General features: G+C 44.1%; 1 protein-coding gene and 1 non-coding gene across 7 annotated transcripts in view; one reads left to right on the top strand and one right to left on the bottom strand.

The window, feature by feature from the left end:
• Positions 1-15,609, top strand: part of Tiam1 (TIAM Rac1 associated GEF 1) — a 347,945-nt gene that overhangs the window by 297,514 nt on the left and 34,822 nt on the right. For all 6 annotated transcript variants that reach the window (XM_070030552.1, XM_070030549.1, XM_070030551.1 and 3 more), the window contains one exon: positions 13,380-13,483. In XM_070030552.1, the coding sequence (XP_069886653.1) occupies positions 13,380-13,483 (104 nt within the window). The remainder of the gene's footprint in view (positions 1-13,379; positions 13,484-15,609) is intronic.
• On the bottom strand, positions 11,709-11,773 carry Trnaa-ugc (transfer RNA alanine (anticodon UGC)). Its single transcript has one exon. It is a non-coding gene; the product is annotated as a tRNA-Ala (tRNA).

The raw sequence follows: 15,609 nt of genomic DNA, 5'->3' as shown, positions 1-15,609 counted from the left end.
AACATCTTGAGTAGTAGATACTGGGAATTTTCCTGTGATTATTGTTTTTCAAATCACCTTCTGAAGCCTGCCTGGCTGACCAAGAAGCCCTGTGCTCCCTCTTTTATTTGTTCAGTGGCTCCCTTGGAAGGGTCTGAGGAACTGAATCATGAGAAAATGGATAGCTCCTTGTTATTGTTATTCCCCAATCTGAAAGAGATAGACAGACAGACAGGAACTCAGGGCATTGCATTTGCTAGGCAACTACTCTGCCACTTGAGTCACACCTCCAGCCACCCTCAGTAACCCCTCATCTCCCCACACATCCTGTTACATTCTTAAAAAGTGAATTATATACCACCAATAAGAGAATGGAGACCACGATGCTTTTCTTTCATGTGACCACAAGAGGGCACTTGACCCCATAAACTTGGCTCACAGCTAGTTTTTTTTTTTCAATAGTATGACCGAGACATTGATTAGATAAGATTATTTAAAGGATTACGTAAACAATTTTATAAACACAGGTATATGTGTAGTATAAGTCACAGTATATTCAACTGAGTTTGGATTTCCTTTCCTGTCAGAGCCCTTCCTATGAGTTACACATGTAGAGCAGGGATTAACAAGTACAATATATAGACCAAAACCCACTGGCTTGTTCTGTAAATAAAGTTTTATTGTAACAACCATATCCACTTACATCTCATCTCTAGCTCCTTTTCCTATCATTGTGGCAGGACTGAATAATTGTGCTAGGACTTAGGGTCCGCAAAGCCAAACAATCTAAAATGGCTTGCTGTTTCTATGGTACTGTGGTTTGAATTCAGGACTATTCACTTACTAGGCAAGTGCTGTCTCAGTCCACAATTTGTTTCCTTAAATGTACTCACTGTTAATGATTCCATTTAGTATTTATTTGTTTATTTGTAACCCTTGTGCTGAGCACAACTACTTGGGGAGCTGAGATCTGAGGATCATGGTTCACAAAGTTTGTGAGACTCCTATCTCCAAGTAACTGTCAAAAAGCTAGAAATGGAGCTGTGTCTCAAGAGATACTGTGCCAGGCTTGAGTGAAAAAGTTAGGAGATGGTGCTCAGGCCCGAGTTTGAATCCCAGTATTGGGATGTGTGCTAGTGCACACATACACACACAAATCTTGTATATGTGCATGTGTTTGGATCTTTAATTAAAAAGCACATTTGTATACATGTATGTCTGATGTGGAAACAGCGGCGCATATTCGGTAACCACAGAAGCCTCTTTGCCTTCTGTAGATGAGGTTTTAAACACAGCCTTTATATCCTCCCTGGTGCTGATTCCTGTTCAACAGCCAGCTTTAGAGGCAGTGTGCTAAACGGACTAACCTTCCTCTTTACATTAGATCAAAATTGCACTTTTGGAGCCATCTTTAGGCAATTTAGTCCTTCCTTTGTCCCCCCCCCCCCCAGTTAAATGGTCATACCTTGCACCCCCAGCCCTGCCGCCGGTTCACTGTTGCTTCTACTTCTTCTTCCGGTTTCACAGTGAAAGATAAAAGGAGAAGCAAGGAAACGGGATAAAATAACTCCCACAATTGTTCCTTAATGAGGCAGAGGTTAACCCACTCCCTAGACAGCTGCTGCTGCCATAGAGAACACCACAAGACACACAGCCCCAGGCAGGCCGCCCTGCTTACCCCCATCTAAATTTAGAAGTAACTCAGAATAAGGAACTTCGTGGTGTGGCAGATTTGAGGGAGGAAGTGGGAATCACCTTGGACATTGCCAGCTTTCCTCCCCAGGCATTCATTGACAGCCTGACGGAGAGCGTGCTCCTGAGTGGCCTAGGGTCCCGAGGGACCCCTGCGCACCCACTGTTGTTCTGCAGCGAATGTGGAAGTCAAGTGTGCAGACTGCAGCTCCTCCCAGAGCCCTGGTGGATGCGTGATTTATTTCCAGCTTGGATTCTTTCTGGAATTTCCCTCCCTCCCTCTCTTCCTTCCTCCCTTCCTCCCTCCCTTCCTTCCTTCCTTCCTTCCTTCCTTCCTTCCTTCCTTCCTTCCTTCCTTCCTTCACTCTCCTTCCTCATTCCCTCCTATCCCTACTTCTCTCCATTCCCTCCCTTCCTTCCCTCCCTCCCTCTTTCTTTGTCTTTCTCTTTTTCTTTCTCTTTTTTCACTCCTTCTTTCCTACCTTCCTCTTTCTCTTTCCTTCCTCCCTCTCTCCTTCCCCTCTTTCTCTCCCCTCCCTCCCTCCTTCTCTCCCTCCCTCCCTCCCTCCCTCCCTCCCTCCCTTCCTTCCTTCCTTCCTTCCTTCCTTCCTTCCTTCCTTCCTTCCTTCCTTCCTTCCTTCCGTCTGTTGATGTTGTTGTTGTTGTTATGCTGGTCCTGGAGCTTGAACTCTGGGCTTGGGTGCTGTCCCTGAGCTTTTGTGCTTAAGGCTAGCTCTGCCACTTGACACAGCTCCACTCTGGCTGGCTGGCTGGCTTGCTTGCTTTCACTTACACACTCTTTCTTTCTTTCTTTCTTTCTTTCTTTCTTTCTTTCTTTCTTTCTTTCTTTCTTTCTCTTTCTTTCTTTCTTTCTTTTCTCTTTCCTTTCTTTCCTTTCTTTCTTCCTTCTTTGGTAGTTAATTGGAGAAAAGAAAAGAGTCTCACAGGCTTTACTGCCCTGGCTGGCTTTGAACCACAATCCTCAGATCTCAGCATCCTAAGAAGGATTACAGATAGGAGCCACCAGCACCCAGCTTTGGACCTCTTTCTTATATAGAGGTTTGTTTCTTCTAAGTAGAAGGAAGCATCAAGGCTGGGTGGCAAAGCATAGGCCCTGGAATCAGGTTCCTAGAAACTGAGTTCATTTTAGTGTTAGCTTCATGGCCCTGAACAGGTGATGCCCTGTTTCTCCGTATCCTCATTTACACTGGGGTTTGCTGCCATCTCCCTAGACAGTAGTAAGAACACGTGAGTGTTGAGAATAATACCTAGCAAGTACTCAGCAAACGCTTTGTGTCCAGAGCTAGTCATTTATGCGGGAGTGTGAGAATTGTCTCGCCCTAAGCAATCAGTGGCCGCTCTTTTGTGCTCTTCTCTCACCTTCTCCACTTACATCCGCAACCCATGACTTGTCTGAACGTGAAGTGTGTAAAGTACACTTGGCTGTGTTTTCCTTCCCAAGTGAGGAAGAAGGAACTCTGCAGTCGTGGCTGCTGAGATCCCTGGGCCTCTTCAAAGCTCGTGACTCACTTGGTGCTGGTGTGTATTTGTTATGGCGGTTGCAATACCTTCTTTCTGATCTAGTGGACCAGGACTGTTGGACTGGATGGTGGACGTGCAAACCTCCCATGGATTGTTGGCAACATTCAGGATCTTCATGGAGATTTGTAACATGTCTGTTAGGAGGCCATGGGGTGCATCCTCTTGTGATCCCCAGGGTGAGAGGAAGCACGTGCGCAGCTTACCATGCTGCCGTAGAAGGCCCAGGGTCTGAGCCTGTGGTTTACACCTACGATCCCAACTACTTGGGAGGCTGTGATCCAAGGATCCTGGTTCAAAGCCAGTCTGGACAGGGAAGTTTGAGACTCTGATCTCCATTTAACCACTACAAGTGTAAGAGGAGCTGTGGCTCAAGTATCAAGTGCTAGCCTTGTGCAAAAATGCTAAGGGATGCACTCAAACCCTGAGTTCAAGTCCCAAGGCCAATGCCTCCTTCATGCCCTGTTCAAAACCCAGCTTCCCACTCTTGGCCATTGGCTACCCATTAGTTCTGGTTGAAATTGGGATGTCCTTTCATCTTTTTTTCTTTTTATTCTGTTGGTTATGGGGCTTGTGGTCTGGGTCTGGACGCTGTCCCTGAGCTCTTCAGCTCAAGGCTAGAGCTCTACCACTTGAGCCACAGCACCACTTCAGGTTTTCTGCTGGTTTATTGGAAATAAGAGTTTCACAGACTTTACTGCTCAGGCTGGCTTTGAGCCACGATCCTCAGATCTCAATCTCCTGAATAGCTGGGATTACAGGCATGAGCCACCAGTGCCAGGCTGGTTTTTTTTTTCAGCACTTGTTTAAATACCAGCCAGTCAAAAAGACAGTTCCTTTGGTGGCTGCTCTTCTGGAAGGAACCCTGTAGTGCAGGGAAGGCTGGCGTGGGAAGTTGTTGACTGCTGTCCATGTGGTTTGTGTGAGGATTCCATAAAGCCTCAGTCTCATGTTCTGATTTAATTTGAATACTGATCTGAATAGCACTATTCAAATTTGGAGCCAGATAATTGTTTTCCGTGTGAGGGCTGTCGTGTGTGTTGGTCTTTAGCAGCTTTTCTACAAGTCAGTACAAGACATTAATACCTCTTCTAAGTTGGGCCAATCGAAAATATGCTTGGGCATTGTCAGCTTTGCCCCCGGAGGCATTTTAGGTTCAGAACCACTGGCCTAGAACATGGTATACATGTACCATCCAGTTAAGAAACCAGTGCAGGTCTAAACACTTTTCAAGAAACTTTTCTAAAGCATTTATTGGGACAATTCTAACACCTCTACCCTTTCAAAATTAATGTGTATTCTGAATGTCGCCTACCCCTCAAAATACCTAAAATTGTTGTGTCGTAAGGTGTAGATCATACAATCTACTATTAAAACACAGATAATTCCTTCAGTGATTATATAAAAATTCAACTTTTGGAGGAGGCTGCTGGAGATAAACCCAAAACCCTGACCACATAATCAGCACGTGTTCTACCTCTGAGCCAGCCCCAGTCTCGTGACATCTTTGATGGGTTTTGGTTTTTTATTTTTATAGTGCTAATGATTGAACTCGGTGTCTTTGTGTGTGTATGTGTGCACTTGTGTGTGCACACACACGCACATACTCGTCCTGGGACTTGCACTCAGGGCCCAGGCACTGACCCTGAGCTTTTGTGCTTAAGGCTAGTGCTCTACCACTCGAGCCACAGCTGCACTATTGTCTTTGTTTTTTAGTTAATTGGAGATAAGAGTCTCTCTCGTGCCTGGCTGACTCTGAACTGCAATCTTCAGATCTCAGCCTCCTCTAGGATTATGGGTATGAAGCACCGGCGCCTGTGACTTGTACATCTAGGCAAGCAGTCTACCACTGAGCTTCCTAGGCAAAAACAAACAAAGCTTTACCCAAATTGCAAGAATCACAGATCCTGAGGTGTATGTCCCCAGGTTTCAAACCTCCGTTCTGTTTGCCTCTCTTTCTCAGTTCTGCCGCTGGGATCGGCATTTATTTTATTTTGGTGCTGAATGCCACACATGTATCTTCTATGGAATTCCAATTGACCAAATGGAACAAATCAGGTGCCTTGCTTTATCTCAGTATTACAGCCATAGTGCCAGGGCTCAGGGAACTGAAGTAGCTTCTTTAGTCATTTAAAAAATGAGTTATTCCTGCAATTGAGCTGAGGAGAGCTGAGCATCAGTGGTGAACAGCAGGTCTGTGGCATGTTAGAGACAATTAGGAGCAGCCTCAGACTTGAAAAATCAGGCCCTTTGATGAGCCCAGAGGAAGCCAGAGAGTGCAGCCAGTCTCCTGCAGGAAGTCTGTTCAGCAGCACTTATTTAACAGGAAACATCTTGTGATTGCCAGGAGAGTCCAAAGCACCTTGATCTTTTGGGGAGAAATTGTCAGCCCTGCTAGATTGGCCTGGCCAGCATGTGCTCCTGACTGCATCTGAGATTAGAAGATGATTTCGGTCAGGTGTTCCATGGAGATTGTCTGTGCCCAGATTCTGAAGACTGCAGACAATCGGGCTGCTGGGAGGGGCTGTGTGGAGCTGCCCGGCTTTATCTTCCTACAAACAAATCTGGTCCAGTGTTTTTGAGTCTTGTCGTCTCACTGATACCATGAGCACATGGTCTCTTGTTTGTTTGTTGATACAACTTGAGGCCATGTGTGCCTCCTAAACTGTGTGTCTTTCTTTCTGTCATTTAGCACATGGGCTGCTTTTGTGGGTAGACCCTGCTGGAATCAGATTCCTAGTCTCCATTTCCAGAGATATGATTGTTGACATTTGTCAAATCCAATGTGTGGGGAAAAAAAGCCATTTTGTAGATGAAGAGCTTCCATTTGTATATTTTAAAATATCATTAATGTATAAGCTCACAGGATCTATTAAGTCCTAAATATTTGGATTTTTCTGGATTTTAAAAGTCTGGGGGATTTTTAGATTTTTAAACGTGTGGGTTTTTATGGATTTTAATTTTTTTCTCTGTAGGCACTGAAGGCACCAAAAACCTGTAAAATTTGAGAAGAAATTATTTGTCTTCAAAATTTGTTATTTCCCACCAGGTGCTGGTGGCTCATGCCTGTAATCCTAGCTACTCAGGAGGCTGAGATCTGAGGATAGCGGTTCAAAGCCAGCCCAGGCAGGAAAGACCGTGAGACTCCTATCTCCAATAAACCACTAGAAAACTGGAAGTGGTGCTGTAGCTCAAGTGGTAGAGCTCTCGCCTTGAGCTGAAGAGCTAAGGGACAACGCCCAGACCCAGAGCTCAAGCCCGACGACTGACTTATTTTCCCTCTTTTCTTAGATTTATTTGTTAGTGTGTGTATTATTTTTGAGGCAGTGTTTCACTATATAGCTCAAGATCAGCCAGAGTGATTGTGATTCTCCTATCTCAGACTCCTGATTGCTGATTATATGTTTGTTCCTCTACTCTTGGCTTGTAGAATGTACTTAGCTCTCTTTAATTTTAGTGGTAGTTTTGTCCTACAATACCTTTGTCTTTGCATTTTAGTTTTGTTGGAGTAGTGGCTATTTATTCTGAGAATATACACAAGAGTTTATATGGACTTCTTATAATTATACTAATGTGACTAAAAAGCAAAGCAAAATTAAATCAGAGCCTAACAGTTGACTCCCAGGTGTTTGTTGTTGTTGTTGTGTTTTTTTTTGTTTTTCTGGTCATGGGGCTTGAACTCTGGGCCTAGGTGCTATCCCTTAGCTCTTCAGCTCAAGGCTGGCACTCTACCACTTGAGCTACAGCACCACTTTCGGTTTTTTGGTGGTTAATTGGAGATAAGAGTCTCCAGGACAGGCTGGGAAGTTGGCTCAGTGGTAGAGCGCTTGCCTTACATGCATGAGGCCCTGGGTTCGATTCCTCAGCACCACATAAGCAAAAAGAAAAAAGCCGGAAGTGATGCTGTGGCTCAAATGGTAGAGCGCTAGCCTTGAGCTAAAGAGATGAGGGACCGCGCCCAGGCCCAGCGTTCAGGCCCCATGACCGGATTCCCCACCACCACCAAAAAAAAAAGTCTCCGGGACTTTCCTGCCTGGGCTGGCTTTGAACCATTATTCTCAGATCTCAGCCTCCTAAGTAGCTAGGATTACAGGCGTGAGCCACCAACGCCTGGCTCTGTTTTGCTTTTTGAGATAGGATTTTACTGTTTTCAGGCTGGCCTGGAACTTTGAAATTTTCTGCCGCAGCCTCCTAAATGCCTGGATTATAGGCATGAACCACTGTGTCCAAGAATGTCTTTATTAGAAGTCTTGCTTTTCTTAACCAGTCATCCTCTGGATTAAAAAAAAAAAAAGCTGTTTCTTGGGAAATGCTAGAATTGGAGAATCTGTTTAACACCCATTGTTTATGAATCTTCTTTAAATTTAAGTCCCACATGGCTTTGAATGAAACCAAAGTGAAGGTGTCCAGTCCAAGTGAATGGAAAAGCAAATCCCACTGTAAACTTCCATTGACATGCTGGTGCCGCCTAGAATCTCACTGATGTTTATCCCCAAGATGGTGTGTGAGCTAGACAAGTTACAAAGGTTTTCAACCACAGGGGAAATAAAAAGAACTCGGGAAACACATTATTATGATGTGGAAGTCATTTAAAGCAAAGGAATGATGTCATCTGTGACCAACAATGAATCCTGCTGGTAGCAGCTTTAGAGATGCCCAATAGATCCTATCCCATGGGGGCTTCAGTCCTGCTCTGGGCTTCCTCGTGCTGTCAGACTGCCAGCCTCCTGTTCCTCCTTTATCTCTATCATTCTCCTCTGGGTGTCTTCTGTGTGCTCGGTGCTGGGATGCAGACAGAAAGGTGTCCAGCTCTGACTGCCCCTCATCCCTCTCTTCAGCTCTGTCTGATCCTAAGAAGTATGGTCTGGTCTGTTAGCATCTTGTTTCCCATGAGTTGGGGAAGGATGCCCAAGATATAGAATTCCTTCCATGTCTGTTGTTAGAGCCAAGTCTGGTAATAAGAAAAGGTGGAGTAGAACCTTGAAGAGCTCTGTGAACGTGTGTCTGTGTTGGGGGCGGTGGCAGCAGTGTTTCCACAGAAGCTCGGGGTGTCTAGAGAAGTCCCTGGATGTGCCAGGGACTCCCACTTGAATCTGTTTTCTGACCATGTTAAGGTCTCAGATTTCTTGGAGTGGGCTACTGTCCATTCCTACCTCTCCTGCTTTTTTTGAGGACTGAATCTCCCAGCCACCCAAGGCTTCCTACTGCTGTGGGACAGACCACTCCGGGACGGCCTCGTGCGCTTGTTTCCGTGGCCCACATGGCACCATGATGTCACTTCTTTTGGTTGAAGCAAGTCACAAACCAGCCCAAAGCCAGACACAGGCGGGAGAGACCCCTGCCCTCCCCCCCCATCACTGTCCCCCCTGCCACCCACCCCCTTTCACCAACCCCATCACCCTCCCTCCTTTCACCCATCCCCTGACACCCTCCTCTCTGAAACCCACTCCTGACACCCTCTCCCATGGTGCCCACCCCCTGACACCCCCTACCCCCACCTCCTGTCACATTCCCTCTTGTCACCCCCCATCACCCACCCCTGCCACCCACTCCTGCCACCCTCCCTCGCCTGCCTTCTTGTAGCCCTTGCAGACTGCACAGCTGTGCCGCGCCTCTTTTCTTCCTCACTTCCTTCGCAGTTATCCTTAGTCAAGAGCACAGACAGCGTGCCATGACAGGGCCATAGAGAACCTGTGGTTCAGAGTGAGAGCTACGCACAGCTATTGATGATTGGGTCATTAGTATATTTTATTTATTAACCTTCGTTATATGTATTAAAGATAACTTTTCTTAGTCTGCAGCTTTTTTTTTTTTGTCTTTCTGGTCCCTTTTCACAAAGAAAAGTTTTAATGTTCATAAAATGTAACTTTCAATGCTGCATGATGTATACTTTTTATACTTGGCTTAAATCCTTCTTTCGGGGTGGAGGGCTGATGAGGGGGGTGGTGATGGGCAAGATGCATTGTGGGTCTGTGTACATGGCCAGAATGAATTCCCCTTTTAAATAATTAACAGATGCTAAGAAAATAAAAAGAAACCCATTCTTTGCTCTAAAACAACCAACTGCATTTGCAATATTTTCTTCATTTTTTGTTTTATTTTTTACTGAGCACATAATAATTGTGCATACTTGGGGTACCATATGATGTCTCCATACATAGACTGTATAATAATGAGATTGAGGTAACTAGCAAATCCATCACCACAGATATTGATCACTTCCTCTCTCCTGTTTTGAGATGTATCTCACTGTCAACTGGATTTGCCCGACATATTTTCTTCTGTAGCATTACTCTGTGGGCTGTCTGTACTCTGGTTTATGCCTACCCAGAGCTGGTTTTCATGACTAGGTGGGTGTTAAGAGACCCTGTTACGTTTTTTCCATGTGGGTAATCCCCTGTGGTAGCAACATTTATCAAGTGTTCCATTCCTTCCCCTCATCTGTAGTGTGCATCTGCTGGCATCTGCTCTATTCATGTTTCCTTGTACGGGCGGGGCTGCTGCTGGCTGGCTGTCCTGTCTCCCTGCTCTGCCCTGTGCTATGTAACTGAAGCCTTATCTATTAGTGAAAGCACTCCAATCTTGTTTTTCTTCTTTCAACTGTCTTCGATGTTATTGGCCATTTGCTCTTTTATTTAAAAGCCAAAACAACTTAGTTCCAAGAACAGCTGCTGGTATGGCCTCTATGAACATAGATTCTCCTATTAAGACATAATATTGTGCCTTAATGGATGGCCTATTTGTATAAATTGTCAATCCTTGGGAAAATGTATATTCATAAACTTTGGTAATAGGGTTTGAAATACATTCATAGATCAAGCTTAGTAATTAGAGATGTTACGTCTTCCGTTTCTGCATAACTTTACTGTGTTTGATCATTTGTAGACCACCTTTCCATGTGCTTTCATCCATTCTTAATCCTTGGCATCTTTTCTTGCACATAACATTTGGCTGGGGCTTTCACGATGTTTTCTAGAAGAAAAAATAGAAATAAGAAATTTATTAAGTTTAGTTTATCTAACATTTATTTAGAAGGCCCATTTATTGTGTTTGCTTTATGGTGTTAGGCTTCTATTTCTCCAGGCTCATTTCTTTTCTTCCTTGTCTTGCCCTCTTCTGGATTGCATTTTTTAAACTAACATTTTTATTAGCATGCATGTCACAAGCATCTTGTGACATTTCCATACTTGTTTATATACCCCTGTCAGACGCACCCTCTCCATCGCTCGTTCATCCTCTTTCCCCCACTTCTGAAAACAACTTCACCAAGGTTTTGGGTTTTTTTCTTTTGCTCTATTTTCATACATTTATATAAAGTACACTGATTATTCATGCTCATTCACCTTTCCCATCCCCCCTCCCACACGGAAAGCTAGCCCTTGCTAGAAGCTGTGTTACTTTCCTTTTGGTTTTTTTTTGGGTACATATTACTTGCACAAAGGGGTTTTAAATTGGTATTTCATATGTGCACATATTAAATTTTAGTCTGATGAGCCCCCTGTATTGCTCCTTCTTTCCCCATCCCCCCTATTATTTAACAGTTCTGCACTGCACTTCAAATTTTTCTTTCCACTTACATAATCTATTCTTACATTCTTTTAGTAGTAGCTCTTAAAATTTGAACCATATTCTTACCCTAATAGAAACTACCACTGGTCTTCTGTTCTCATAAATCATAAAGTTATTATATAGCACTTTAAGTATAATTGCCCTCAACTCTGTTTTGAGTGTATCTTAAGAGTGTTTTTTCTTAACCCTCCCAACCATGCCTTTTGGGGGCTGGGAGATAGATGGTGGTTTTATTTTATTTTATTTATTTATTTTTTGGGGGTCCAGTCCTGGGGCCTGAACTCTGGGCCTGGGCGCTATCCCTCAGCTCTTCAGCTCAAGGCTAGCACTCTACCACTTGAGCCACAGCGCCACTTCCAGCTTTTTTTCTTTTTGCGTATGTGGTGCTGGGGAATCGAACCCAGGACCTCATGCATGCAAGGCAAGCGCTCTACCACTGAGCCACCTTCCCAGCCCCAGTGGTTTTATTTTAATTTCTTTTAAAAATTATCTTTTAGTTGTACAAAGGGGTTTCAATTCAGCATGTCAGTTTTGACGCATCTTCATCCATGTCATCCTTCTGTCATTCTCTCCCTCTTTTATCCCAGCCCCACCCATTCTTCAAGGTTTTGTAAGTCATGATCAATGCTTCATCATTTTAGCTTGTATACTAGATTTTTAAAAAACATTACATAACTATTTTTTCCTCTAAATTACATCCTTTAGAGAATTTTCTTTTAGTAAGGTTCTATTTGTGGTAAATGTTCTCATTCTTTGTTTCTCAGAAGTCCTTATTATAGTCTCTCTCTTTTTTTTTTTTTTTGGGTCCAGTCGTGGGGCCTGAACTCTGGGCCTGGCCTGGGCGCTGTCCCTCAGCTCTTCAGCTCAAGGCTAGTGCTCTACCACTTGAGCCACAGCGCCACTTCTGGCTTTTTTTCTTTTTGCGTATGTGGTGCTGGGGAATCGAACCCAGGACCTCGTGCATGCAAGGCAAGCGCTCTACCACTGAGCCACCTTCCCAGCCCTATAATCTCTTTCTTGAAGAGCATCTTGTTGTTTATCTAGGGAGTACTGGAGATCAAATCTAGGGCTTTGTGTGTGCTAGGCAAGCATCGTACCACTGAGCCATAGTTGCAGCTCCTTTTGGGGGTAGGAGTGTAATTCTGTGTCTATAGTTTCAGCTTTGGAAGTTCTGTTTGTCAGAGTAAGTTTTGTAAGCTTACCTTATTACACATGACCAAGTGTGATTAAAAGAGAATAGCAAATTGCAAGAAACTTCAAAATCAAAAGTTGCAATTCCTGTGTGGATTACACATCTCACTTGATGCAAAGAAGCTCTCAGTCAGCTCTGTGTTTCCTGTCACGGGTCACGGGTCACGGGTCGTGCTTTCCGCGTGCTGATCCTTCTGGTTCCCCGGCGAGGGCTCTTGTCCTGTCTGGAAGACAGCCTCCATCTTTCTGTGTCCTCCCATGGCAGGAAGAAAAAGAGAGCATGTCAGTCTCCTCCTCTGTGTGTACACATGCTCACTGATAACGGCCTGAATTCAGGACCTGGGTGCTGTTGTTTAGCTTATTTTTGCTCAAGGCTAGTACTCTCTCTACCACTTGAGCCACAGTTCTACTTCCTGCTTTTTTTTTTTTTTTTTTTTTTTGTGATAAATTGGAGACAAGAGTCTCACTGACTTTCATGCTCAGGATGGCTTTGAACCTCAGTCTTCAGATCTCAGACTCCTTAGTTGCTGGGATTGTAGATATGAACACTGGTCCCTGGCTCAGTCTCTTCCCCACATAAGGACACTAGCCCCATCAGTAGCAGGTCCTTGCTCAAGACTTAAGCTGATGTTTATCTCCCCAAAGTTCAACCATTATATACCAATACCATTCACCTGGCCTGGGTCATCAGGACTTCAACAGAAGATGTGTGTGGTGTGGTGAGAGTCGGTTGTGGAAAGGTGTAGAAATTTCACGACAATGATGATTGTCTATTTTTGAATATATATATTTTTGAATATATTATACATTATAAAATGTAATTGAAATAAAATAGTAATAACTAAAATGATCCTTCCTTCCTTCCTTCCTTCCTTCCTTCCTTCCTTCCTTCCTTCCTTCCTTCCTTCCTTCCTTTCTTTCTTTCTTTCTTTCTTTCTTTCTTTCTTTCTTTCTTTCTTTCTTTCTTTCTTTCTTTCTTTCTTTCTTTCTTTCTTTCTTTCTTTCTTTCATCTTTCTCCAGTCCTGGGGCTTGGACACTAGGCCTGGACTCTGTCCCTAAGCTTCTTTGGCTCAAGGCTAGTGCTCTACCAGTTGGGCCACAGGGCCACTTCTGGCTGTTTGTGAGTAGTTTCTTGGAGAGAAGAGTCTCATGGACTTTCCTGTCGGGGTTGGCTTCAAGACGTGATCCTCAGATCTCAGCCTCCTGGGTAGTTAGGATGACAGGCGTGAGCCACCAGTGCTTGGGTTCAAATGATCATCTCTTGAATCAAGAATGTCCTTTGTACCTGGCAGGTCTAACAATAGGCACCCACTTCCTGAGCTGGATTCCCCAGTTGTCCATCACAGGGGTGGCTTCCAGCCTTGGCTCTTCACTTAGACCCACGTTTTCCTGTGGTTTCCTCTGGCAGGACACAGCCTCTGCAGCGAGCAGGGCAGCAGCGCGGACACGGCTCCGGAAGACACCGAAGGGCCAGATATGGAGTCTTCAGATGAGACGGATCACAGCAGCAAGGTGAGAGGTTTTCATTTGCACATTACATGTCCTGAATCGCGGGGGAATGCAGCTACCTACCACCTCTGCAGCTGCACGGCTTGCTTGGCCCCTCGCTCCCCGGATGAAGCGTTTGTGCTTTGACACGTTGCTAAATGGCTGGCTATGAAATCCAAATGCCAGCCTTGGTAATACGCCGTATGTGAGAAGAGAGGGTAGAGATCACTCGTAATGAATTGAGGGCCTTTTCCTCTCCTCTCAGCCACTGTTGGAGCTCCCACTTAATGACACCAATTCATCTCTCTTCCTTCTCATGTCTTCATTTGTGTAGGAATGAGACTGCATCCAAAATGGGTGTGATTGAGTCCGCTGTATTTTCTTGCTACTTAGGGTTTCTGTAACGAGCTGCTGTGGAATGACCTGTGAGCGGCTGTTATTAAGGCATATTTCTTTTTTCTTTTTATGAATCCAAACAGATAGTTGAACACTGAGAGAAAAAAGGTTTTCTTCTGATACTTTGATTCAGAACACTCATGTAATTAGCCGTAATTCAGCCATTTCTGTTCTTCTTCATGAAGAGTTCTGTGCATCAGAAACCCTTTTCATTATGGTCTCTAAAACACAATGCACTTTAAACACCTTTCACCTGCCAGGTGCCAGTGGCTCACCGCTATAATCCTAGCTACTCAGGAGGCTGAGATCTGAGGATTATGGTATGAAGCTGGCCTGGACAAGAAAGCCTATCAGATTTTTATATCTAATTAACCAGCAAGAAGCCAGAAGTAGAACTGTGGTTAAGTGGTAAAGTGCCAGCCTCAAGTAAAGCTAAGGGATAGCACCCAGGTCCTGAGTTCAAGCCCCACTACTGGTACACAGAAACACTCACACCACCACCACCACTACCACCACCACCACCAACAACAACAAAACAAAACTTGTACCTTCAGAAGACTTCCATCCTAAAAACTCAATTGTATATGATTTTTTTCCATAGTTATTCATCTTTTCAAGTCATATTGGCAGTTATGTCAATCTGACTGGTTAACTTTCATTCTTCTGATTGTCCCTTAGCAATCATGTAACCTGAAAAAATTGCATAAATTTAAATTACACCTTTTGTTTATTCATGTGAAGAATCAGGGTGAGTCTTGCTTTTGCTCAGTGATTTGATCATTGACTCAAATAATATAACTATGGCAAATGGAAATGCAACCCAAAGATGAACTATTTCTGGGCTGAGAGCAGTGCTCACACCTGTATTCACAACAATGCGAGAGGTGGAGGAAGGATGATCAGAATCCGAAGGTCAAGACACTGAGAAATAAACTAAAGCCAAAAGGGCTGGGACTATGGCTCAAGTTGTAGCATGCTTGCCTAGCAAATTTGAGGCCCTGGATTCAAACCTTCATACCACATAAAAAAATAAAAATAGGAACTCTTTCTATGTATCTCCTGTTTTGTCTTACTCTGTATTCCTATCTTTCTCTAAGACTTTCCTTTCCTCCCTCCCTCCCTTCCTCTTCTCTCCTCCCTCTCTCCCTCTGTCCCTTCCCCCCTTCTTCCTTCCCTTCCCTCCTTCCTGAGATAGGCCCACAGGGTTTCTCTATGCAAACCAAGCTGGCCTCAAACTCTTGATCTTCTTGTCTTTACCTCCTGAATACTGATATTACAGGAGTGCACCACCATGCCTGTGTTTTGTTTTTGTGTTTATTTTTAACTGTCTTCAGCACTTCCTTATAGGAGTAATCCTATAACTTCATTATAGGATTAATATTCTGGCAGCAGGGGAGTGTCTGAAACATTTGTCTTTAAGTTCTTTTTAACTTGGAATGTTTTTGTTTCACTCTAGTGGCTTGGTGTTATTATCCAGTTGGGGGTTTTGAGAGATACTTGTTGCTATTTATTATTATTATTATTATTATTATTATTATTATTATTATTATTATTATTATTATTATTTTGCCAGTCCTAGGGCTTGGACTCTAGGTCTGGGTGCTGCCACTTCAGCCACAGCTCCATCTCTGGCTTTTTGGTGGTTCATTGGAGATAAGAGTCTCAAGGGCTTTTCTGCCCAGGCTGACTTCAAACCTCGATCTTCAGATCTCAGCCTCCTGAGTCGCTAGGATTACAGGTGTGAGCCACTGGCA

Source organism: Dipodomys merriami, unplaced genomic scaffold (genome assembly GCF_024711535.1).
Source record: "Dipodomys merriami isolate MVZ:Mamm:240054 unplaced genomic scaffold, mDipMer1.0.p SCAF_2, whole genome shotgun sequence".
NCBI classification, from domain to species: Eukaryota; Metazoa; Chordata; class Mammalia; order Rodentia; family Heteromyidae; genus Dipodomys; species Dipodomys merriami.
The sequence above is the reverse complement of the archived record's forward strand: the minus strand, read 5'-3'. Positions and strand labels throughout refer to the sequence as shown.